Source organism: Sturnus vulgaris, chromosome W (assembly GCF_052056855.1).
Source record: "Sturnus vulgaris isolate bStuVul1 chromosome W, bStuVul1.hap1, whole genome shotgun sequence".
Lineage (NCBI taxonomy): Eukaryota > Metazoa > Chordata > Aves > Passeriformes > Sturnidae > Sturnus > Sturnus vulgaris.
This window is the reverse complement of record NC_142282.1, coordinates 66,065,898-66,092,432: the sequence shown is the minus strand read 5'-3', so window position 1 is coordinate 66,092,432 and position 26,535 is coordinate 66,065,898. Positions and strand designations below refer to the sequence as shown.

The window sequence follows — 26,535 nt, the reverse complement described above, 5'->3', positions numbered from 1 at the left end:
TGGGGTCTCACCGTGATGGCTACAGATGCCTGTAAAGGAAGAGGAGGCCATGGATGGGGATGAAGAGCTTCAAGGGACCAGCTGTGATGAGGTGATGAATAGCTTTATCCAACAGGTTTTTCCCCTTCTTTTGAGACCAGCAGATTGTTGCATCCTTATGGCAGCTCCACAATGAAATGCACACTTCTGGAAAGCTCTTCTGGTGAACAGTGGGTTTTCCATCCCTTTCTGCATCCCTGCTCTGTCCATCTTCGTGCTGGCCTGGTGCAGGTAGAGGAGTGTTTTTTCTTGCCTTTGCAGGTGCTCAGAACAGCATCAGTGGTGGGCAGGGCATTGTAACCCTGTGGAGCACTTAGTTGTCAGCAGAACTGCAACATCCCTCCCTGCCAGGATGTTTTTAATGCAAAGATTCACCCCAGGGTGCTGGTCTCTCTCCCTCCCTCCTGAGTTTCAGATCATCTGTGTAGCACACATCATCTTTCTCAGAACTAGCTCAGAAAAAGGATATTTGCACATTGTTTTTTTAATGTCTATTTTCATTACATTGGGTGAAAAATTTATTTATTGTTTCTGTGCTTGCTTTTTTTGGTTTTTTTAATTAACAGAAATGAAGCTTATGTAACTCAGACTGGCTGCCACTTGCTATTCCTCTGGAAACTTTTTTAACCCAGGGACTAATTTCAGCCAAATTTGACAGAGGACTGCAGGTCTCAAAGACAAGAAATTGCAGGCTGTAAGAAAGAGGGTGGGAAAGTGAAATGCAGATTTCTTCTTGCCTCCAAGGAGAGTCTGCAGCAATTGTGAGCTTAAATATTATGTCTGTGTGCAAGCAGATCAGTTAACTCAGAAGTACCTTTAGTAAATCACTACATTTTCTTTAAGGAATAACCTAAATTGTCTTGAACATGGGGAAGAGGAGCTGGCCCCAGGGATGCTGCCAGGGAGGGTGTGATGAAATGATGCTAGATGACTTTTAAAGGTCCCTTCCAACCCAAACTATTCTATGTTGCCATGCTGTTGTCCCAGGACTTTGTGCTTGTGCATGACCACCAAGCTTGCAGTGAAAAGCTAGTGGTTGGTTTCTCCCCCAGAGTCTCCTGCCTGTACTGGAATCCTGCAGTTCAAAAGGCTTTTCCAGCCTTGAACTTAGCCTCGCTGCATACCTGCTGGGATGGATAATCAGGTATATTGTTACTGCTCTTAATAATGACATTTGGTGTGCTACCACCTAGCTCACACAGAGCATCTGCACACTGAAGACTGGACAAAATCTGTCCTCAAAAGCTTGGCCAGGCTGTATCCAGGCTTGCTGCAGTTTCCTGTTGAGACCAAGGTCTTGACTGACTGCATCACCTGGAGGAGATGAGGCAGCAGTACAGTGACTTTTCAGCATCATCCATGGTCCATGAACTTGCCTTGAAGCTGGAGCTGCTGTGTTTGGTGAACCTTCAGTTCCCAAAGGAGCTGGGGATGATGCTCTGCCCCTCTCTGCTCCTGACAGACTTTCCCATTACAGCTGCAGCACGAAGCTGCCTTTTCTATCCCTTCCCCTTCTACTGTCACTATATGCACTTTCATTTTTCTTTTTTTTTTTTAAACTGGATTATCTTCCTTTTTTGTCAGATTGGAGAATGATTTTCCTTATGCTCTTCTCTATTTAGGGTTGTGGGGGAGAAAGTGACAGCCTTTCCCATGCTCTGATTTTCGTAGTCATCTCTTGCAAGCTTAGCTAAGGTTTTCCTTGAGCCCCTCCCTTTACACTTGCTTCATTCAGTGGAACCATGTCTTCCTCCTCACTGTACATTTCAGTATGGAAGGGCATGGTGGGGGAGGATTAGCCATCAGCATGAGTTTTCCCTGTTCCAGGAGGATAGCAATGCAGCAAGGAGGAGACTGCCAGACCTGTGGCAGCTCCAGGTCTCCTGCTCTGCTTCTCATCCATGAGTATGGATATCTGTAGAGAGACAAGTGAGTCCAGTCAAATGAAACTGAGGGTTGAATCTGTTGAATCGGATCCATCCAGCTCAGCCAGATGTTTCTGGAGAAGGTTTGGTAGCCTTGCAGGAGGTAGGTTTCACCCCAGAAAACTAAGCCTATTGTTTCTTGTAATAGCCATGTCAGATCACATTTCTTCTCCTTCCTTGAGTCCCTTGGTCCTTGACCTGGGCTAGCCCATTGAAGCAGGTGGAACATGGGTGCCTGGGGACATCATGTCTTTTCTGTCCGGTTCTGGCTGTTGTGAGATTACAGGCATAACAGTCAAGTTTTCTTGGAAGTGCTTTAAACTTGAGTCATGATAAGGTGATGGCTGATGTCGTGAAAGCTTGTAATTGAGGAGCTGTAGAAATTTAACAGCCAAGGTGAATATTTGCATAAAGAAATAAGGTGTACTGGGAAGTCTGAAGTTCACCAAGAAAAGCTTGAGTAACCCAACTTCGTTTGGCTTTCTCGTGTTCATTTTTTTTCTTTCAAGAAATCCAACCAAATCATGAACCTGTCAGAGGCCATTAGTTAACCAGTGTGGTGGTTGTAGAGCATCTGGTGATGTGACTCTTGGATCCTTCTAACTGGATATCAAGAAGTAGATCTGTTGGTGAGTTGTCCCTATCCCTTAATGCTTCTGACCTTTTCCACATGTTTACAAGTGCTACACTGAGCTTGACAGGAAGTGTAAGCCAGTAAAGCCTTCATCTGCTCTTCATAGGCTAATAAGCATAAAAATATAATTTCCACTTATTTCAGTAATTCTGTCTGTTTATCCACTTGATTACAGTAGACACATCTTTGTTTGAAAGACAGGTGTCTGATACAAAAGGCAACAGTCTCCCTTGGAATGGAGAATGTAAACCCTCTCTCTCTGAATTATTATAATTTAGAAATTAAGGGGCTCTCAGGCAAAGATATGAGGATAGGAATAACAGGTCTTTACTAGTATGTATAACAAGGCAAACAAAACAACAATAACTACGGCATTAACAACAAACGGAACCAGGGACCCAGTAACAGTCCTCTTGGCCACAGGCACTTTCTCCTTTGGTGCAGTTACCGTCACAGCTGGCAGGAATGAGCAAAAATCCCGGGGTGGTGGATGAGATGTATCAGAAATTCTGTGGCAGTAGCAGCGGAAAATCCTGGGAAGGCAGGAGGGTGCAGGCTACCGTGTGGAGAAACCCAGAGCAATACTGAAGAAACAGTGGTGGTGGGCCAGCCATGGCCCAGCTCTGAGCAGGACAGGGAGAGGCGAAGTTTAGGATTCCAGGGCCACACGAGCAGATGGTGATAGGTCCCTCAGGTGCTGGTGAATTCTCCCCCGCATTAAGCAACAGCCTGGCCGTCCTACTCTAATGCCAAAGAGCGAGAGCAAAAAGATCCACAACTGCCCCAGCCCCTGTCCTTTACCTGCTTCTAATCTCGTGCTATTTCTGTCCCTCTGTGTTTTGGGAGAGAAAACTCCCAAAAACCGGAGGAGTTCCCCCTTCCCACTGTCTCAAGCACCAAGCCATCAGTGCTTCTTAGCAACTCAATGGGAAAAAATCCACAAGTAACAAGGAAAGAAAACCCAAATCCCAGCAACACATCCATCATGTATTTCCAGCTCCTCTCTTCTCATATCTTTTCCATATCATCCAGTGACATGAATGAAAAGCTGTAGCCTTGTTCTCACAGCACCTACATTCAGCTGAGGCCATGTTAGCTCTCTTAAGAGCATCTTTGTCTATTGATTAAAGCATTAGGAGGAATGTAATCTTGGAAGCAATGGGTTTGATCAGACAATTATTGTAACAAAAAAGCAGTGAACTTTGATTAAAAGTACATGAGAAAATGTAGCTATTGGTTTTTAATGTGAGGGAGGTCAAAGCACATAAGCAAATGAGAGCATTGGTTGGGAAGCTAATGAGAGGAGTTTGCAGGCTGAATGTGAACATCATGCATGAGGTCTTCTGTGGGACCTAGGAATATACAAAACTCTGTGTATCTGTACTGGTTTGAAAGCAAAACCAGTGAGAGACTCCAAGTCAGTAATACAATTTAATAGGAAAAAAAAAGAAAAAATAAAATACATGCAATAATACAAAAGAAAACCACTGACAGGGTCAGAATACAACCTGACACCCTGTCAGTCAGGGTGTTGGTAGCAGTCCGATTAAATGGTGGCTGCAGTCCTCCTGGATGACAGATGTCGTTCAGTTGAAGCAGTGGTCCTGTAGAAATGTTCAGTTTTTCCTCTGAAGGTCCAGCGATGATGTGGAAAAGGTCTGACTTTCTTCTGGGATCCAGTGGAAAGGGCTGCCTTGGTGTTCCAAATCTCAGTTTTTATCTAGGTAGGAAAGGCTTGGCTACTCCCCCTGGCTGGAGCATCTCTCAATGGGATGATGTAATCTTATCAGTCATACAGTGGGACTTAATGGCCCATTAACCAAAGATATCTTCTGGAGGAAGGATGGGTTGTGAAAGGATAAAGATGACTGTCCCCCTGATTTTATCAGATGGCACATCAGCAGAGAATATCTCCCACAGAGATAAGGATCACCACCCCTCCCACATTTCAACAGATGGTGATAGAATACACATTTTTGCATTGTACCCCAGGACAGTATCTAAGGGGGACTGCCTTTTTTTTTATGCTAGTGAACTGTAGTGACTGCAGGAACTTCATGGTTCCATGAAGTATGTAGAGGTACAGTTGAGTCTGTAGGATGTTCTTGTGTGAAGATTGGATTTAACTTGGATCAGTGTCTTGGTTTAAGACATTTTATGGGGTGTAGATTCCTAAATAAGTTACCTCTCCTTAGTTTTCAAGAGACAAATGCAAGAAGATATAAGTGAAAAAATAACAGTTTAGTAAAAAAGAAACAGCAATAACCAGTAGATACAAAGGTGCTGAGTCACATGCCCCCCCAGGGACAAAGAAAACAAGATGGCGGCTGCTGGGGGAGTCCATCTAGCCCAGAAGATAAAGAAAAGATGGGGGAGAAGCTCCTTCTCTGGACCACCTGGCCGAGAGAGAGAATCAAGGAAAAACAACATGGCAGCTGAGTCTCTGTGGTTCCAGAACTCCCCCTCAAAAAACAAAACCTGGAAAAACTATTTTTTGTTTGGAAGGAGTCAATGCTCCCAAAACACTGGAAGAAACTTCCCGGCAGTTGCAGGGCCGACCCCCTCAGTGGCTGGAACTCATGGAGTGGGTTGTCTCCCTCCCAGCACTATGTGACTGGACTGGGACCAGCGGTGAGCTGCTGGCAGTGGCTGGAAACTTGTGGAGTGTTGTAACACCCCGGACACTTAAATGTAAGGGAGTAAACCAAAGTTCCTTTGCTCTGGGTAGGCACAAGGGAGAGATACTGACCAGATATTCTCAAGAGGTAAAAATTACACAAAAGTTTACTGGCAAATTATAGACAATCAAGGAACTTTAGCAAAATATTAAGTACAACATAAAACACTTATCACAGCATAGACTTAGCCCACTCAGCTTAGCAACTTTTAAACCCATTTGATGTTACATTCTATGAGAAGAAATTTAGAAGCCCCTGGGATATCACCGTTGGGTTTCTCAGTTCCTCAGGAATGTTGCCACTTTCTAGCAAGGCCTGTGTGCACTGAGAAGGCTTATTGCCAACTGACCTAATTATTATAATGTCACTCTTCCCTAGACAGTACAGGTTTCATTGGCTCTCAGGAGGCTTTCCAGGTTCCTCCAAGCTGCTGTTTTGATCTCTCATCTGTCTTTTAATATTATTAGTTCGCTCAGGCTGGGTAGTCAGAGAATAAGGTTTGTAGCCAGACAGAGTGTAATACTTGTGAACTGCCCTTCCTGCTCTGATGGAAATCTGTCTCGGTTTAAAAGACAGGTATTTGCTAAGAAAAGGCAAGAGCCCTTTCCCTGAGATGGAGTGTGCGACTCCTTCCCCTCAATTATTATAATTTTGGAATCAGGGGCTTTCAGGCAAAAGATATGGGGATAGGAATAACATTTCTTTACTAATATAGCTAACATGGCAAACAAAAGAAACAACAACAGCTATAAAAATTGACAACAAAACAGAACAGTATAGCTCAGTTCCAGTCCTTTTTGGCGGCAGACTCCCTCTCCCTGTGCTCAGTTACCGGTGCTGTGGGCAGGGCAGGTCCCGCGCAGCTGAAGAGGGCTGGGTGATGGCGGCAGCGGCCCAGGTGTGAGAGGGATGGAGGAGCGACTCCCTCCTCACGGTGTCGGTCGTGGTGCTCGGCAGAGTGTCCGGAGGCAGTAGGATGAAGTGGGAAGGCAGCAGTGCGATGTCTGACAGCAGGGAACATGGCTCCCAGCATTGAGATTGCGGGGAGGATGGTAGGTAGAAACACTGGCCAACTTCCTCTGACTGCAAGAGTGAGCGAGAGTGAGAGAGCAGGCCCCTGTCCTACCTTTCCTTTTCCTGTGTTCCCCTTTTTTCCCTACCCCCTTCGAGAGAAACTGTTAATAGCAAGGGTGTAGCCAAAATTACTTAGCATAACAATGGGAAAAATTCCACAGAAAGGAAAGGGAAAAATTCAACCCAAAACAACATCTTTACTGGGTTTGGTGGCCTCAGCTGGCCAAACCTTCCAGGCAGCCCCCTGCATGCCTTTCCTTACAGCCCTGCTCTTCATTGTGACTCCCTCCTCTTTCCCCTGCCCCGACTGTACACATGCGTCCTCTTTACTGTGGAAATCATCTGTCTGCTGAAGTTAATGGGTGAAAATTGTGCATTGCCACTTTCTTCCCTGCTCTTGGATGCAGGGTTGTTGCCTATCCCATTTTTTTTGTCCCATTTCATTTTACTGTTCCCCATCCTATTTTTTTGTTGCTCCCTATCCTGCTTTTTGTTTCATATCCCATTTTTTGAAAATTGTTCCCTACCCTATTTTCTTCTTGAACATTTTATTTGGGATTAATCTCTGTGCTATCTGAAAGCCTCTGCATTCCCTGTCAGCCAGAGAATAACCTGGTATAACATGGTGCCTCCTTGCAGGGATAGGGCTTACTGGTAAGCTTCCCGGTTAAACCACCTGAAGGGATCAAGAGAGATAAGCAGCACCCTGGAGGCTTGCTGGCAGAGGGTTTGAAAAACAAGTTGTTATGAATCCATGCAACGCACAGTCCCCAGGCAGGTGCAAGAGAGAGCCCTTTATTGCAAAAACCAGTCCTTTTAAAGCAGTTAGGCCTTTATCAGTTACATAGTTTTAAAACATAACAAACGCAATCCAACCAACCACCATACACCATTATGTGAACATGTAATGGTTATATAACTTGGTTTTCTACCTCTAATTCAGCTGGGTCACTTTCCCATAGTCCTCTTCTACTTAGCCAAAGTAGCAGGCCTGAGCCATGATTTTACAAGGGTAACAAGGCCCTTATTTTGTAAGGCTTTACCTATACACATCTCCCCCTTTCTTTTTTTTAATGTTAAGGCTTCGTGTACCCTGATGCCAATACAGTCTGCACCTGTAAGGTCATTATCTTATTAAGACCATTACTGATCATCAGCTGGACTCAGGATTAGATACATGGAATACAGATCACAATCAATAAAAACCCATTTAATACAACCATGCCACTGACAGAGTCCTGCAGCATAGGAAAACAAAAAAAAAAAAGATAATTTCAAATATCCCTAGGAAGTGGAAGTAAATGGCTACTGTTCCAAAGTTCATATGGCTAGAGCTCAGGGGCTGTGCTGTTTAGGTGGGAAGGAGTCCATTAGCTAGGAATGCTGTCTTTGACATTACTGAATGTCTTTCTGGAAGCGTGGAACAGGGAATAACTGAAGAATGTCAGGATGAACACAATACCATGATGGTGTGTGCAGTGGGACACAAGGCCTCTGTTGGCAGGCTGCATCCAAAAGCTTCCAGACACAGCCATGTCCTGGCAGTCCTACCCCTGCTCCTGCCTTGGCTATGAGGACTTGATGGTGATCGGGTAATTTTTCCTCTTACTGGGCCTCGTCTCCTCAGATGCAATCGATGTTTGTCCAGACGATCAGGTAACCACTTTAGACCTGTTGGCGATTAAACACATGCATGCCTTCTCCCCTAGGTTAATAAATCAGCTAGGCCTTACCATTGCATGCCCAGTTGTGGATCTTGGGTAAAACTTTTAGAAATTGGTTCCACACGTGCAAATCTTCAGAGCAGTATCACTCTGCCAGGGATCAAAATTGATGGTCTGCTTTCAAAAAATTTAGTGTAAATATTGCAATATCTAAATGCTCTTGAGGAGCCATATTTCCCCTTTGTTTTTTGACAACATGCGTGTCTCTTACTATGAACATAAATGCAATATAAAAGTAAGACAATACATGTGGTAAAGCAATAAACTCACACCAAACAAAACTAAGGAAGGTAATACATGTAATCAGTAGCACACAAGAGAAAGGACAGTGATTTGGAATGATATGTCAATTGCCTAAATACTGTACCATCACCCAGAGTCTGCAGTAGATGGCAAGCCCTGTTTTACAATGAGGACCTGAAGAACCATTCCCAGACAAGGTTTCCAAGTTTACCTCAAAAGGGCGTCCAGCTTTTATAAACCCAAATCGGCAAGTCAAAGTGACCTGAGTACATTTTTAATGCAGAAACACCTGGGTCTGTTGGCATACTTCTGACCAGCTAGGGCCAGGGCTTGGACAGACCCAAAGCTTTAACTGGTAGGGTCTCCCTAACATATCCTACAAGAAAGGCTCTATTAACAGCAGTAGGGAAAGTTTCTTAAAATTATACATGTCTTGCAGATAGCTACACAATGGTATATGAAAGTTTGTAAAGCAGATGGCTTTGTCATTTATCTTCAGCTAAGTAGTGAATGGTACCATGAACAAACTGCAAATGACCAAAGCAATGCATATGTGTAACATGAAATAATATCTTATGGATAATGCCCTCTTGTGGTTTGACACTGGCCCAATGCCAGGTACCCACGAGAGTCACTCGTTCACCCTCCCCTGCCACAGCTGGGAAAAGGGAAATAAAAGTTAACAAAGGCTTCATGAGTGAGATAAGGACTGTGAGAAAATATTTCAAAGGCAAAACAGGCTCAACTTAAGTTGCAAAAGTGAATTTATTACTAACAGGATCAGAGGAGGATAATGAGAAGAAAATTAAGCCCTTAAAACACCATATCCCCCTCAGCCCATCCCTCCTTCCCATAGACAGCGCAGGGAGACAGGGCATGGGAATTTTGGTCAGTTAATCACCAATATATTCTTCTACTGTTCTGGGAGAGGAGCCTTTCCCCTGTGAGGCCGTGGGGTCCCTTCCACGGGAGACAGTTCTCTGTGAACTTTTCCAGTGTGGGTCTATTCTCACGAGCAGCAGCCATAATGCATCTGCTGAGCGTGAATTCCCCCCATGGACAGACAGTCCTCCCAAAACTGCTGCAGCATGAGTCACTCTTCCACAGGGTACAGTCCTCCAAGGACAGGCTGCTCCAGCCTGGAAGCAGGGGCCCCATCTCTCCACTGGGTCTTCCTCTGGATAACAGCCTCCTCCAGGCATCCACCTGCTCTGGCATGGGCACCTCCCCCCAGGGCTGCGGGCATATTTCTGCATTCTCTGTGTACCCATGGGCTGCAGGGGGACAGCCTGCTTGCTTCACCATGGTCATCACCACAGCCTGCCGAGGAATCTCAGCTCCAGCACCTGGACCACCTCTTCCCCCTCCTTGTCCACTGACCTTGGTGTTGCCATGTTGTTTTCCCTCACACGTTCTCACCTTCTCCTCTTTTCTGACTAGAAACCCAACTTGTGACTTTGTTTTGATTTCCTTCTTAAATATGTCATCACTGAGGCATTGCCAGCCTCTCTCATTGGCTGAGTTTTGGCCAGCAGTATGTCCATCTTCAGAGCCATCAGGGATTGACTATGCCAGACATGGTGGAAGATTCCAGCAGGTTCTCATAGGAACCATCTTTGTCTTGGTTTAGGACAAATTTGGGAGGAGACCTTTGCATGAGGTCCTTCTGGAAAAAAAGGAAACAAAATTGGAGAGAAGTGGAAAAAAAAAAGAAAACTGTTTATTCAACAGGCAACACACTTCCCAGTACAACAATGAACAATATTAAACAGCAAAACTTCTCGTCGTTCTGAGGAGATGGCAGATTTAGAAGAGTTCTTTCTGTGGGCTGCCCGGTTTACTTAGTCTGTTCTCAGTCCCTCCTGTGCTGGGGAATGCTGTGGCCCAGGCCAGGCCCGGTGGGCTACAGGTGTGAGCTCCCGGTGCTCTTCTGGGTTTTCAGTCCAGAGCAAGTTCAAACAGTTCCAGGAAAACAGAAAAAGGAAAAAAAAAACAAAAACAATCCAGGGGGCTTCTCTGCCTCAGCTAGCCAGAAAACTAACCAAGAGCAAAGGGGAGCTCTCTCTCACTGTCCACCGCAGACAACACAGTCTGTGTGCAGGAATGAGGGGGAGCCAGTGCAGTCTCTGATAACAAACTCTGCACTTCTTCTTCCCCCCTTTTTACTCCTGGAACCAGTCTTAAAGTTGCAGAATTTAATATTCAACACTAACAGAACAGATGATTTGGGGATATAGGCATCATACAGTCACTCCAAGACAGTGGCCCACCCTGCTGTAGCATATAAAAATGAGACTCTCAAGCTGAGAGCAAAATGAATCTGTTTATTGCAGATTTAAGATAGTACTTGTATGAGAATCTTTGTTCAGTCCTTCACACACAACCCGGTTGCAGGCCTGTAATAAATCCATTGGCTTGACAGTTTGTTAGTTTCCTCAAGGTTTGCAGGCTTTGAAGAAACAGGATGCCTTTTCTGTTCTCAGATAGTGTGTAATCTACTTTCTCTCCTGCTTCCCAGGAATTTTCTGCAGTGCCAGGTTTGCTGTTTCCTTTCACCCTGCTACCAAAAAACCAGGCCGCGCCAAACCATTACATGCTTGTTATGAAAAGTCAGTGAATTCACACTATGACATTAACAACATATTCAGGATCATTAAGACAGTAACAGTAACTGTTCTAAGAGGTTGAGATAAGATTTTTCTTCTGCCAAAGACTCCAGGAGAAGCCATTGTTCCCAGCTCCAGAGTAAAGCACATTTTTCACCCATGGTCCCATCCTGACTGGGCCAAGGACTAAAGCATGAGCAATCTCCTGCTTGATCTAGGTGAAGGCTTGCTGCTGTTCAGGGCCCCAGTAGAAATTGTTCTTCTTGTGGGTAACCAGGTAGAGAGGGCTCACGATCTGCCTGTACTCAGGAATGTGCATTCTCCAAAAACCCATGGAACTTAGGAAAGCTTGTGTTTCCTTCTTGCTGGTTGGTAGAGACATCATGATAATCTTATTGATAACCTCTGTGGGAATCTGACACTATCCATCTTGCCACTTGATCCCCAGGAACTGGGTCTCTCGGGCAGGACCTTTGACTTTGCTTTCCCAGATGGTGAAGCCAGCTTCCAGGAGAATCTGGATGGTTTTCTCTCCTTTCTCAAATACTTCCATTGCCATGTTCCCCCACACAATGATGATGTCATTGATGTACTGCAGATGTTCCAGAGCCTCGCCCTTTTCCTGTGCAACCTGGATCAGTCCATGGCAGATGGTGGGACTGTGCTTCCATCCCTGGGGCTGTCAGTTCCAGGTGTACTGGACACCCCTCCAGGTGAAGACAAACTGAGGCCTGCATTCTGCTGCCAGAGGAATGGAGAAAATGACATTCACAATGTCAGTAGGGCCTTTCTACTTCACTGCCCTGAACTCCAGCTCGTACTGGAGTTCCAGCATGTCTGGCATGTCATTTCATTCAAGGCACGATAGTCCAAAGTCAATCTCCATTCTCTGTCAGACTAGTGCACTGATCAAACGGAGCTGTTGAAGGGTGAGTGGGCCTTGCTGACCACCCCTTGGCTCTCCAGCTCACAGATAATTTTGTGGGTGGGGATCACGGCATCTTGACTAGTCTAATACTTGTTGCACAGGTAAAAGATGTGGTACTGGTTTGAAAGCAAAACCAGTGAGAGACTCCAAGTCAGAAATACAATTTAATAGGAAAAGAAGAGAAAAAATAAAATACATGCAATAGTATAAAAGAAAACCACTGACAGAGTCAGAATACAGCCTGACACCCTGTCAGTCAGGGTGTTGGTAGCAGTCTCATTAAATGGTGGCTGCAATCCTCCTGGATGACAGATGTGGTTCAGTTGAAGCAGTGGTCCTGTAGAAGGGTGCAATTTTCCTCCAAAGGTCCAGTGATGATGTGGAAAGGTCCGTTTTTTTCCTCTGGAATCCAGTGGAAAAAGACTGTCTTGGTGTTCCAGATCTCAGTTTTTATCTAGGTAGGAAAGGCTTGGCTCTTCCCCTTAGCTGGAGCATCTCCCAATGGGATGATGGAATTTTATCAGTCATGCAGTGGGACTCAATGGTCCATTAACAGAAGATATCCTCTTGGAGGAAGGATGGATTGTGGAAGAGATAAAGAACACTGCCCCACCTGGTTTTTAACAGATGGCCCATTAGCAGGGGATATCTCCCACAGAGATAAGGATCACTGCCCCACCTCATTTCAAGAGATGGTGATAGAATACATACTTTTGGGCACATGCTTACATTGTAACCCAGGACAGATGTTAAAAAGAAAGGCCTTATAAAATCAGGCCTTGCTCTGCTAAATTACCAGCTAGCCTGTTACTTCTTCTAAGTGCAGCTAGCTATGTTCCTATGCGAAACAACCTTGGGAATGAAAATTCAGTTAACACAACAACGTATTCTGGTATGAAAAATAAGTTTGCAGTTGCAAAAACAAAAGATCTGTCCCATGAGAATCAGTGAAGAAGATATGTAAACAATCCAGGAATTGAGAACTTTGATAGACATGAAAAATGCCATTTACTGACCAATGAAGTAAGTGTCAGTGTATTGCTAACCAATTAGGTTTAACACAGTGCCTTCTGACATTTCCTATAAATATGAGTTTTGTGAATAAAGACTGGGCTTCCCTGCTTGAAGAAACTGAGTCTCATCTGCTTATTATTGCAACAGATACTGTCGATGGTGCACCATCAATGTGACAATTTGCACTTTTTGCTCTTCCACTTTCAGGAGCCTAACTGCAGAAGGATTCTCTGATAGTCCGGGCAAGGTGTTCAATTGCCTAATGCCAGCTGCCTCCACAGCAGCTATTCCAAAAACTCACCTGAGTCCCTTAGGGTGTTTGTACTTGCCGTTCCAGAGAAAGTCTATGCCCAGAATACATGGAGCCTCTGGACCAGTCACAATCTGAAATTTCTGCCACTCCTTCCCAGTCAGGCTCACCTCAGCTTCCAACAGGGTCAACTGCTGCGATCCCTCAGTCACCACAGCATTAGAAACGGGTTCTGCTCCCACATGTCCCGATGGCATTAGGGTACACTGTGCACCAGTATCAACCAACGCTTCATATTTTTGTGGCTCTGATGTGCCATGTCCTCGGATCCACACCATCCAAAAGACCCGGTTTTCCCATGTCTCTTCCTGGCTAGAGGCAAGACCCTTCTAGCCCTGGTTATTATTCCCTCCCTGGGAATACATACTAGAGGTTCCTTCAAGGGGATCGCGCAGATCATCTTCCCTTCTATAAATCCTAGCACCTTGGTCATGGGAGGTCGAGGCTACTTTCACTTTAGTGGAGCTCCCTCGGTTAGTATTTCCCTCCCTGAGGTGATGCACCCATGCTGCCAGGACAGAATTGGGTTTCCCATCCCACATTCTCATGTCTTCCCCATGGTCACACAGAAATAACCACAGCTCAGCTCGTAAGGTATACCCCCTCTCTCTAGCTGGGGGACATCAAGTTCTGACTTTGGGGCCTGTCACTCACACTGATGCCACATGGGAACTGCTCTTACCTTCTCCATCACCTCCTCCCTAATCTCCTCTTTGAGGTCCCTAACTGTGGTGGCTAACAGCAGGTCTGTACAGGCCTAACAGGTTGAATTCTGAATTAGTCCCACATAAGCCGTGAGAATGTTACCAGCTCTTCAGAAGAACAGAGTCCTGCAATGGTGAAAAACAACTTGTTTCCCTGCGAAAGAATTCTACAGATTAGGACTGTTTCTTGCACCTGTTTCAACAATTCCCGACCGTCTTAGTAGAAGAATTAAAATAATATCTCACAAACAACCCTTTCTGCTCATAGGTACCTCTTTTGAGACTGGCCAATTATTATGGAGTAACAGTTTGTTACTGACCAATGGGAAATAGACATGGGATAGTTTGTAAAACTCTATATAAAGGGATGTATGATAATAAATCTTTAACTTCTTTCGCTCCTTGTTTCTCGTCTCTCTAAAATGAGGTCAACAGCGACACCTAACCACAGCAGAGACGTGAGCGTGCATCGGGCCATTGACCATACTCTCATAATTTCTGAGCCTGTTGGCAACAGAAACTGTGTCTCTGTTGTCGTCAGCATTAATCATTGCAATGAAGGTGGTGTATTGGAATGGCCCTAGATTTGCCAGGTTCCACAGCATTTGCCCTGCACAACTGACCTTGTCAGGGTCATTATCATGCTGTCCATCCCTCCCAAAGAGTACCTCTAATATCACTACTTCTCTCAACTCTTGGATCCCTTCCTCAAGTGTCTTCCAGCGCATTCTATGATGGTACTCCTGCATCCTGTCTCTGTGAAAAAATCTCTCTCTTACACTCATTAAAAGCTACTGCCAGAGAGGAAGGGGCCCTGGCTCCCTCACAAATACTTGATCCACACCCGTGTCCTAGGTCAAGGATCCCAAATACCTTGCCTTGCCACTATCAACTTACACGCCTGTACCCATAAGTCCCAAACATGACATAATCAGGTTGCATAAGCCTCACGTCCCTGTCACACAATGTCTTTTTGCAGATTACAGAGGCTGTTGTACAACAGGGACTCGGTGATGATTTCAGGCTCTGACTCCCCTGCTCGTTTTGAGGGCCCTGGTTCCCCATCATCATTAACTGGTCATACTGATTTGGTCTTATATTTCCTCCTATGCACAGAGACAACTGCTGCTGGCTGTGACTGCCCTTGTGGTTCGACTGGAGCCTGGACGGTTGCAATGTCTGTAGGTTCAGCTGCTGCACCCTCAAACTCTCCCTCTTTAAGGCAGGGGGAGGATTTTCCACCGGCTGGGGAAGTGTATTCCCTCAGCATCTGACCCATCTCGAGCATGTCCTTCACCAGTACCCCCACCCAAACCGGGTGGTCCATTTCTGAGGTCAGGCTCTGGGGCAGCATCCCTAGTCTCTGAGGTAGGTGTTTGGTTGGTTATCCAAGTCAAGCTCACTTTATCTCTGAATGCTAAATAGAATAGGCCTATCAGCAACACATGGTTAGTATCTAGAGGAAATTTGAACCCTTTGAAAGCTGGTGGGGTAGGCTCAAAGAACTGGTTGAAGGGTTGGGAGAAAACTTCCCCCAGTGTTATTTCCTCACAGAAGGTACCATTATTAATGTAACCCCAAAAACATACACTTAGGGTGTAACAGTCCTGAATCCATGTGCCCGCCTTCCAGAGGAAGTTAAAAATCCATTAATTCCTCACCTTATTGACCCATAGTGCAAAGTGGATAATAGCCACAGTAGCCTTAGATATAGGACCCATATTTAGATAAGGGAATGGGAAAAATATAGCTGCCACCATGTGCCACCTGAACAAGGGTAACCTAGACCACATGGTGCTGCCTAACGATCTTTCTATATTCAGCACACTAAAATTAGGTTACCCAGGAATTATTATTCCTTTTTCACCCTTTCCTAGCAATACCCTCAAGCCCCACATTGGGCACCAAAATCTGTCTTGGTTTGAAGGACAGGGGTCTTCTAAGGAAGGCAAGAGCCTCCCTTGGAATTGAAAATATTACTTCTTTCCCTCCAAATTGTTACAATTTTAAAATCAAGGGACTTTCAGGCAAGTATATGAGAAAAGGAATAACAGTTCTTTATTAGCATGTATAACAAGGCAAACAAACAACAACAGTGTCAGCGACAACAAACAAAAGAAAGAATAAACCAGAAAAACGAAATAAACAGTCTCTTCCCGCTCTTTGAGCAATTTCCTCTTTGTTGTAGTTACGGTCACAGCCGGCAGGAGTGCTGGCAGGCTCTCGGTGGGCATGGCAGGTGCGATGATTCCCCCCTGGCTGCAGGGGACGCTCTGGTGCGAGCTCCGAGACCATGCGGTCAGTGGTGGATGGGCTGCAGCAGGAACTTCGGAGCAGCGACTCGAACAGCAGGGTGGGCTCACCCTGGGTAGTGAGCAAGAGGTGGCAGAAACTCTGCAGCTGTAGCTGGAACCACGGGGTGGCAGGGCTGGAACTGCAGAGCATCCTGACAGGGCAGGGGGTGCAGAGCTACAGTGCAGCAAAAAACTCGGAGCAGTGGGGAAAAAATACCCAAATGGCGGGGGCAGGGCAGCAGCAGCCCAGCTTTGAGCAGGGCAAGGGAAAGACTCCCTGGTGGTTTACCCTAGGGCCACCCAAGCAGATGGTGAAAAGTCCCTTTTTTTAGTGAGGTAGTATTGCAATAATAAGCAGATGGGACTCAGTTTCTTCATGCAGGAAAAGCCAAGTCTTTATTCACATAACTCATTTTTATGCAGTTTTTACATACCTCGTGTGCAACTCCCATTGGCTAGTGGTTTTCTTGCCACCTAATTCATTGGTTAAAAGATGCTTTGTGTGTACGTGCTAAAGCAGGAAAGAAAGCACTAAACAGCTTACAGGTAATAACTGCCATAATTTGGAATTGTTACTCATTCTTCTGTGCTACCTACGGAAGATAAAACAGCAAAGATTGTTATGAATAATTATATTCATTGACCAATGTAGAATAGTTATACCCATAGAATGTTCAATCAAATTAAGGATCCTATAAACTGCATCTTCACATATTTTTACACAATTTATTATCTTATATTCTTAAACAGTTGATTACCAATTCTTCATTATAATTATTTCAGTAGGTTCCATCATGTCTCTACAGCAAAAGAACTGTATCTTGTAATTGAAATGAGCAGATTTCAACATAATTTAAATTTAACGTCATTCAAACTTAACATCATTCATGTCTATAAGAAAAAAATATTTTCCCAGGGGACCTTACCTACTAATTCCCTGAGCAGCCAGAAGTGAACTCTCCTCATGTCCAGGGGTGAGGTTTTGCTGGCACTTTTCCTCCTGTCAACAGAGGTTTTGAACTCAATCGCTTCATGGTTGCTGTGGCCAAGACAGCTGCCCATCTCCACTCTGTTGACAATCAGTAGATCAAGGAGGGCATCTTTCCGAGTCGGCTCCCTTAGGAACTGTTCCATAAAGTTGTGGTCCAGGTTTTTTAGGAACCTTCTGGTCCAGGTTGTGTCAGCTGTGTGATACTCCCAGTTAATTTCTGGCAAGCTGAAGTCCCCCCAAAGGACAAGGACAGTTGACTTGGAAGCATCCCTTAGTTCCTCAAAGAGTAATTTGTCAGTGTCATTGTCTGTAACTTTGACTGGCGCTGTGCCCGAGACAGAGACACAGCACTCTATGATCCATGTACAAAAAGAACTTTATTTTTCTGACATCACCTTTAATACCTTTCTTAATGTTCCCTGACAAGCACTTATGATTGGTTGAAAGTTCAGGCTGCTCAGCTCTCTGACCAATACGCAGAAATGGTTCTATAACTCATAGAGAGTTATAAAGTAGGTATGCATTTATTCAGCGCTGAGGTGCACAGGGGTAATTCCTCCCAAAGCATGCACACCGAAACTTCAAACTACTGTTCTATTTATTTCCTAAAAGCCTAGGATTACACAATACGCTGTTGGGGGTTGAATGCTTCGCTTTTCTTTCTGTGGAATTTCTCCCATTGTTATGCTAAGTAATTGTGGCTACACCTTAAAACGACAGATAATGTTCTCTCGTAGGGGGGTGGCTGGAGGGGGAGGGGGGGGGCACCGGAAAAGGAAAGGTGGGATAGGGGGGTCTGGAGCGGGGGACGCTCTCTCGCTTGGCTCCTGGAGTGGGAAGACAACCTGGGCTCTGCTCTGGCATCTTCCCCTGTCATCCCAGCGCTGAGATCCACGCTCCCTGCCTTTGGACATCGCTCCGCTGCTCTCCCAGCTCACCCTACTACCTCCGGACACTCTGCTGAGCACCACGACCAACACCGTGAGGGGGGAGTAACTTTCCCCATCCCCGCTCACCCCTGGGCAGCGGCCGCCATCACCCAGCCCTCTTCAACTGCGCGGGACCTGCCCTGCCCCCACAGCACCGGTAACAGCACAGGGAGACGGCCTGCGGCCAGAAGGGACTGGAGCGGAGCTAGACTGTTTCTGTTGCCAATTTGTATAGCTGTTGTTTTTTTCTGCTTTGTTAAATACCAGTAAAGAACTGTTATTCTCATCCCCATATCTCCTGCCTGAAGGTGTCTGAATTGGACCTAAAATAATTAAAAGGGAGGGGGGTTGCACTCTGCATCGCAGAAAAGGGGCTCCTGCCTTTCCTTAGACCATACCTGTCTTTCAAACCAAGACATACGCCTAATACATATTCATGTCCTAGCCCTGCCTACCCTCACTTTGTATTAAAATGAACCGATGAGTCCTTTTGCACTTGCACCTCCCCAATTCAGGGGTCGTCGGGGGTCTCTGATGAAGGCTTCCAAACTCTTAATCGCACTTGAACTTTTCAACTTTGTCTCCGGAGCATGCGTCTTAGCCCTTTGGGCACATTCCAGACCTTGAGATTAGTTCTTGCTGGTTTAGGGTTTTGGATTTATCACTTATCACTGGTAGCCTTGCACCCCTCACCCTGTTTGCAAATCCTGGCTCCATTTATCACAAAGCAGTCTGCCTCTCCTCCCTATTTTTGAAAGCATATTAAATGTCAGGCATTCCTCATTGTCTTGGTTTTTGATGAACTATTCCTTACTCTTCAATTCCCTATCTCACCAATAGCTCCTGCAGCTTAGGTTGGTACTCATTGGGTCAAATCCTTGTCTATCTCCAGTTCTGTCCTATCTCTGTTCCCTGGAGGCCTGTCTATCAGGCCAGGCTGCTTCTCCCATATATGGCCAAATTAACTGCCCAGTAAAAGCCAGCTTGCACTGTGACAATTGTCCTGGCTTGGAGATCTATAGTAGACTCCCACAATGACATCTGCATTATTTGTTTGCTTTTTGATTCTTACCCAGAAGTTCTCAGCTGTGCCATTGCCAGCTGTGAGCTCCATACATACCCTTCTATTACATACAGTGCCACCTTTCTGCCTTGCCTATCCCTCCTGAATAGTCTGGAACTGTCCAGCAGGGCACTCCAGTCACAGGACTCATCCCACGCGGTTTCACTTATGCCAAGATGTCAAATCTCTGGGACTGAGCCAAAGCCTCGAGCTCTTCTCCTTTGTTCCTCATGCTGCATGCATTAGTGTAGAAACATTTCAGGTGTGATGCATTGCATCCAACACCTTATGAAGTAGATTGAGGGATCCCATTAGTGCTCCTTTCCTCAAGTTTTGGCACACCATCTCATTTCTCATCACTAGCGAGCCTGATTTTATGTGTTTCCCCCTTCCAAGCTAGTTTAAAACTATCAACAAGCCCTATTAGCTCTTGTGCTAGAACTCTTTTGCCCCCCTGAGATAGGTGCATCCTGTCAGGTGTCAGTAGACTAAGTGTTGAGTAGTTCATCCCATAGTCAACAAACCCAATTCTTTTCCCCTGACACCAATCTCCAAGTTATGCATTGTCCTGATGGATCTGCCTATTCCTATCAATACTATTTGTTGTTACTGGAAGAATCGAGGAAATCACTACCTGTGCTCCTGATCCCTCTGCCAATTGTCCCAGGGCCCTGAAGTCTCATTTGATTGTCCTTGGACTTCTCTTTGTTGTTTCATCACTGCCAGTTTGAACAACCAATAGTGGATAGTAATCAGAGGGCCTTAGTAGACTGGGGAGTTTTCCAGTGATGTCCCTTATCTGAGCCCCTGGGAGACAGCGGACTTCCCTGTAAGTTGTGTCTGGTTTGCATATTGGGCCATCTGTTCTCCCTAAAAAGGAGTCTTCTATTACAATTACTTTTTTCCTCCTAACAGAGGAGGTCTTGATGCAGGGTAGAGGTGGTGATTTTTTAAGATGCCCCACTATCCCAGAAGGACCTTCAACCACTTCAGTTGTCTGGCCTTCTAGTTCCAGAGCCTCATACCTGTTGAGCCTTGGAGAAATAGGAAGAAGAGCATCATAAAGCCTGTACATCTTCTATAGAGCCATTGTCCTGAAGAGAGGTTTTAAAAATAGATTCTAGTAGGGTGTCAGTTTCACCTCCATGTGCAAACCTCCTCTTTTGACCATTTAAAGTCACATCATTGACTCAGCACCATTTACTGCCGCTGTCCTAGAGGAGCTTTTCAATTATCATCCTCTTCCTCACACCCTTGCCCAGTATCCCCAGCTTTTCACCCTTATCCAGCACAGCTAATTCTGTGGGCTTTTCAAATTAAGTTTTTAAATTTTATTTTCCTCTTGTGCATGTCTGGAGGTTTTCAGTAGTTTGGGTTTTAAGGAGGACAGGGAAACTGTCTGTTGTCCTTAGATGTAGGAATATTACAGAAATGAGACCTTTTTTTGCACACATGAAAACTCTCTGACCACCTAGGATTATTATAAATATTACTGGAAATGCAGATGTACAGCAAAAAATATCCTGTTCCTGGAAACCAATAAGCTTCAGCTGTTGTTTTTTAACCTTTTTATAATTTCTGGGAAATAATTTCTTGCCCCTTTTTATTTTGCTTTCTCAGCCCCCCTCTGTTCTTGACATATTTCCTGAAGGAATGGAGAACTTGTCAGTGGCATCAGCCTCCTCAGAGGCAGAGAGCAGCTGCTCTCAGAAGATCGAGGAGCTGGAGCGTTTCATTGACAGTTATGTCCTGGAGTACCAGGTCCAGGGGCTGCTGATGGATAAAATGGACGGGGATGGTGAGAGCAAGAAGACACAGTCCCGTATCTCACAGGTAGGTGGACAAATGGCATTGTGGAGTAGGAGAGGGACTAGGGAATGCAAGATGTAGTAAAAGACAAGATTTGGGGCAGCTTGCTTGTACAGCTATACATGAGGTCTCTAACCAGCTGGTAGAGATCTCCTGCCAACTGGGTTTTGCTTTTTATGGTCTCAAGGTGCATTATTGGAAGTGTTCAAGGTCAGGTTGGATGGGGCTTTGAGTAACCTGGTCTAGTTGAAGGTGTCCCTGTCCATGGCAAGGGGATTGGAACTAGATGAGCTTTGAAGGTTCCTTCCAACCCAGGCCATTCTAGGATTCTATGATTCTATGAATACATGAAGTCTTTCAGGACATAAGTACTTGACTGATTGATTGATCCAAGTTAAACCAAATCTTCACACAAGAAGACCATCCTACAGACTCAATTGTCCTCAACATGCTTCCTTCATGCAACCATGAAATCTCTGCAGTCACTACAGTTTACTGTCTTAAGGGATGCATTAAGAAGGAATTATCTCATCTCCCAAAGATATTTTTTCCACCTCATATCTCAAATTTGGATAAGAAATAATCAAGAATTTTAATTTCTGATTTTCTCTTCCTGATCACTTCTTAGCAAAGCAAGGAATAAACACTCGTATATCCTGATGCTTGCTGGAGTAACCCTGGTGGAAGCCTGCCTGATTGAAGGTGGCATGTTCCCTCTTAATGAGAGCCAAAGGAAAAAGAATGGGTTTAGGGGGAAGACACTGGACTGAGACCAAGAAAATTGTTTTTAACTGTGAGTTTCTGCTGGCAACTTAATCTTTAATGTTGGGCAAGTTGCTTAATCTCTTTGCACTTTTTTTCCTTGTGGCTGTAAAAATGTTTTTCCTGCCTGAGAGAGGATAAATCCACTTACCCATGTGTGTGAGATGCTCAGACGGTACATCTCCCGATAATTGCCCTCTATGCTGGGGGAAGGAAGAGAAGGCATGCTGTATGCTGCTTCATCCTCCATACAACTCACAGCAGGGCTGAATCCATCACCAGTCTAGAAAATTCCAAGGTGTGGATGTTCCTATGGTGGAGATGTCTCCAACCTTGCTCCCACCAGGAAAGAGGAAAGTCAGAGGGAAAATCTAACTTTCTTTTGGCTATATACATAATTATAGTTGAGCTGTACCTTGGGAGATCATTCCAGGCACGTGGTTGCACTCAAAATTGTTAAAGGAGATAGGGAGATATGTCTAGTAAAAGGCTCTCAAGCGTGATAGTATAATGAGCTTCTCCAGGTAGGTCAGCAGATGTGGCAGGAGGGTGATGAGCAACTCTTTAATGAAAGGAGGCTGAGGTCCTCCATCTGTGAGCCAGAAACAATAAGGGCAGAGTTGTGTTGGGATCATGGGTAGTTCTATTAGTGGCTTTTCCTCTTATTTTGTGGCCTCATCCATACCTGTCAAGGAGTTCTCAGGTGGTTGCTGCTTGTATGGAATTGACTTTTCATTTTCTCGATTCATCAGCCTTGGTGATGGCATCCAAGCAGTGAGTCTTTCTGGAGCAGCCAAACACTTCCAGGATGAAAGACCTCAGAAATGGGGCTGGTCACCAAGGTTCAGTCTCAGCTTTGTTGGTAGGGGTGACAAAATGACTTTAGGATTAAGCAGCATCCTTTAAATTTGTTTAATGAAAATTGTTTTTTTAAAATATTTTTTTTTCCTGAGTATGATGCAGCCTTTCTTTTCTTCAAGGGAAAAAAACCCAACAAAACAAATTACCCCAAACAGAATTATTTTTGTGGAGGCACCTTAGGGGAAGCTGACCTAAGCAGTTCATGATTCCCTGTGGCTGGGAAGTCCCCTGATGTCCACGTCCTTCACCATGGGGCAAAGCTGGTGTGAGAGTAGTGCTGTCATCCAGTGGCATGTCACAGTTGCCACATTTTCTGTTTTGTTTAAAATAAAACCACAGTTTTTCTAGCACCTCAGGGCTCATATCTGTCCCTGATGTGAATGGAGTTGGGAAAAGCAGAAATTTCCCAACTTTCCATGGAAGACTCCATAGAAAAGAGTTATCAAGTCAAGTCACCTTGGTGCATACCATATGCCTGAGATACCAAACAGTGATGGAGTCTTCCAGGAAATACTGGGGATGGATTTTATTGCAAAGCATCATTTCAGGTACCTTCCTGTAATTGTTCCTGCATCTTCCCTCTGCTTGCCATCAGCAGGTGGAGTGTTTCCAAGCCAAAGCCTTTGGGGTCATCCTCTAAAATGAGGGAGTTCTGCACATGTACTGTGATGCCTGTGGCTGGATGGTGTTTGCTGTGTGCTGTGGACTGACACAGCAGTTTTCTCCAGCCTTGCTATTATTTTACATTATATCTTTTTTTATCCCTATTACAGTGGACAGTGGATTGTAGTGAGCAGCTTGAAGGCAGCTGTTCCCTGTCCCAAGGGAAGGGCTCATCGTCTCATGAACAAAGTCAGGTAGGGGTTGTGTTTAGCTCTTCCTCACCAAACCTTTGCTTTTGTTCTTGTACTGTCTCATCCATCAGTGTGAAGCCTGCCCATGCTGCCAACTTTCCCTCTCCCATGGCAGGGAAGACATGTCCCTCTGTTTGGCATCTGAAAGCTCATTCCAACCCAAACCATGGAAGATGGGCAACATCCCAATGTGAGGATGGATTATTTGACCAGGAGCTTATTGCTCTGTGATAAAGGGGAAAAAATATGGAGTGTTTCATTTATTGCTGAAGAGCTTCTTGTGATCACCTGTGAAAGCAACCTATCTGGACCATTAAAGCTGACTTGAAAGGATGAGATGTAGCTGGGATGAGGGATCTTTGTGTAGCTGGGTTTCTTGGTTATATGTCATAGCACAAGGACAGTGTTGTAGGGAAGAGGATTAAATAGCTGAGGGAGTGAATTGGGAGATGCAAAATTGCATGTGCCAAGAACCTGTGTTTGGTGTGCAATGACAGAAGCCAGGCGTAAGTTGGTTTGGGTGGTTGTACATGGTGTGAACATCAATCAACAGTATTTACCAAGTGCTGCTGGAGGTGACTGTCCCTCCTCTTCGTGAGCACTAGCATGGGAGAGGGTTGGGTAGGGTAGAGGAATGTCTCTGACCATTGTCACCTGGTTAACGAGCTACTGTGCCACCATGAGGCCATCAACTCTAAGAACAGTGTTTGCCTGAGGAGATATGAGACTGAGGAGGCTGAGGAAAGGGTAAAGTGGCATTTGCAGTAGCTGTGGCTGATGCATGTGCCACCTGGAGAAGGGGCTTCAGGCTGGTGGTTTTGGTGCTCTTCCCTTGCTTGATGTCCTCCAGGCTTCAGTCCCACGTGTGGGATCCATGAGAAGAAACTTGGGAGCCTCTTTCAGGTTGTACAAGAGGCTGTGTCAGTCAGAGCAGTGCCTATTGCAACTTTAATTTTGGGTAGAATTTCTTCCTGCACAGAGCCATGATGGAAACTGCTTGGCCGTGGGATGGGGGCTCATGCATCCCCTCCCTGCCATGGGTCTGAATGCAAGGATGCTGGGAATATCTATACCAACACCTGTATCTAAGACAATATCTTGTTGTGTAGGAAGGCGCATGCTGTTTGGAAATGCTGCTTCAGGTGAACCTCTGAAGGTGCCAAAAGGAATTGTTGACCTAATTTATTATAATTTTGATTTGCTCATAAATATTCACCATCAAAACCTCATCCATGATCCAGCTGGCTGCTTGATATTCAGCTGGGAAGCTGGCCATTTACCTTGGGTTGCTAAGGGTGATAACAGGACCAGGTGCTTACCCTGGGGAAGAAGGTCCCTTGCTCTTCACCCAAAGGCTCAGCTAATGTCCTGAGCTGGTGGGTACTACAGGAGGATGGAGGAGTCGTACATGAGTGATGCTTACCTGACTCCAATCAACAGCCCCGACATCATCAATCTTTTATTCCAACATATGTGGGGGGAGTGGTGTTTTGGTTTTTTTTCCTTTGAGTTAAACCCATTTGATCTCCTCAAACATGGAGCTTGCTTTCTACATACAAATACCATTCACCAATGCCCAAGCTGTTTTCCCTGTGTTTGGGCTCTCTCCATGTTGCTGTTAGCTATATGATTAGCTATGAAATGGTGAGAGTGAAACACACAGCCGCATGGTCTCCTTTCAAGATAGGAAAAGGACGACTTTATTGTGACACAACATTCCCTTATGAACACACGATCGCAGAACCGAGAATAAAATCAAACTGATTGGTCCAAGGAAAACAACACTCCCTGTAAACAAGCTTTCACCAAAACACCATGTTTCTCACACATCCCTCCTGTCACAAGACCAGGTATTAAACGTTGTTATTCATTCTTTTAGCTTTCTGTTTTCCTTTGAGCAGCCTGATAAAACTCAGACTGCTCTTTTCCCTGGCTGTCCAGTACACCACATCTCCCAGCCTGCAGCAAAGCTAGTAATTATCTCTCTCCATGTTTGGCTTCCTTTAACAGTGAGTAACAATTTTTCCTTCACACCAAGGACAAGCTGCGAGCTATTGTTCTTCTGTCCAGGCAAACATTTCTCTTGCTGTTGCTGATACATGAGTGAAATGCTGCTGGTGAGGACTAGGTGCAGTTTATTATAATTTCTGGCTGTTGATTTTTCACTGCTTGGTGAAACATCTGCTATTAGCAGCTGTGGGAGATTGGCACTTGTGCGTCCCATACAAAGCAATGGCTTACAAATGGAGAAAATTCCCTCTAGAAGCCTTTTACTCTGGTGTCTCTGTTTGAAAAGACAGGTGTGTGCTAGGGAAGAGCAGAGCCTTCCCTTGAAATGGAGCCAATAAATCCCTCCCTCTGAATTAGTAAAATTTTGGAATTAAGGGACTCTCAGGCAAAGATATGGGGATAGGAATAACAGTTCTTTACTAGTACATATATATATATATAAAACAGGGCAAACAAAACAACAACAATGAAATTAACAACAAACAGAACAGGAACCCAGTAACAGTTCATTTGGTTGTGGACACCTTTCCCCTCTGGAGCAGTTACCGTCCCAGTTGGCAGTGAGTGCCAGCTGGCTCCCGGTGGGCAGGGGCAGATGCAGCGATCCCACTTAGCTGCGGGAGTGCTGAGGGGTGATGGCGGCTGTGTCCTGGATGGGAAGGGTGGAGGAGAGGCTCTGCTCACGAAATCCTTGGAGTATCGGTCCCCGTGCTCCAACAGGATGCTTGGAGATGGCAGGCTGAAGCAGGACAGCGTCCTAGCAGGGGTGCGGGGTCCAACACCAGAAGAGGCAGCCCCCCAGCGTTGGGATGGCAGGGCGAGGTTTTCCAGCGGCCATCCTCCTCTGAGAGCCAAAACGATTGAGAGCGAGCAACTGCCCCCCCACTCTCCTTTACCTGCTTCTGATCTTTTCCCTCCCTTCCCCCCTCCTTCCCCTCCTTCCCCCTGTCACTAGCCATCAGTGCTAGGGCCTAGCCATCAGGGCTTCTTAGCATGTCAATGGGGAAAAATTCCACAGAGAGGAAAGGGAAAAAAACAACCCCCAACATCTGGTCTTTCCAGTTCTCTGGGCAGGTCACTGCA

General features: G+C 45.4%; 1 protein-coding gene across 8 annotated transcripts in view; it reads left to right on the top strand.

Moving 5' to 3' along the window:
• LOC148220342 (CBP80/20-dependent translation initiation factor-like) overlaps nucleotides 1-26,535 on the top strand; it is a 359,880-nt gene that overhangs the window by 8,624 nt on the left and 324,721 nt on the right. For 4 of the 8 annotated variants that reach the window (XM_088155619.1, XM_088155616.1, XM_088155617.1 and 1 more), the window contains exons 2-3: nucleotides 20,777-20,989; nucleotides 23,362-23,445. In XM_088155619.1, coding sequence (XP_088011745.1) covers nucleotides 20,810-20,989; nucleotides 23,362-23,445 — 264 coding nt within the window. In that variant the 5' untranslated portion in view covers nucleotides 20,777-20,809. Of the gene's footprint in view, nucleotides 1-2,473; nucleotides 2,594-14,995; nucleotides 15,248-20,776; nucleotides 20,990-23,361; nucleotides 23,446-26,535 lie in introns of all 8 variants that reach the window. The other 4 variants (XM_088155613.1, XM_088155615.1, XM_088155614.1 and 1 more) reach the window with 4 other exon arrangements.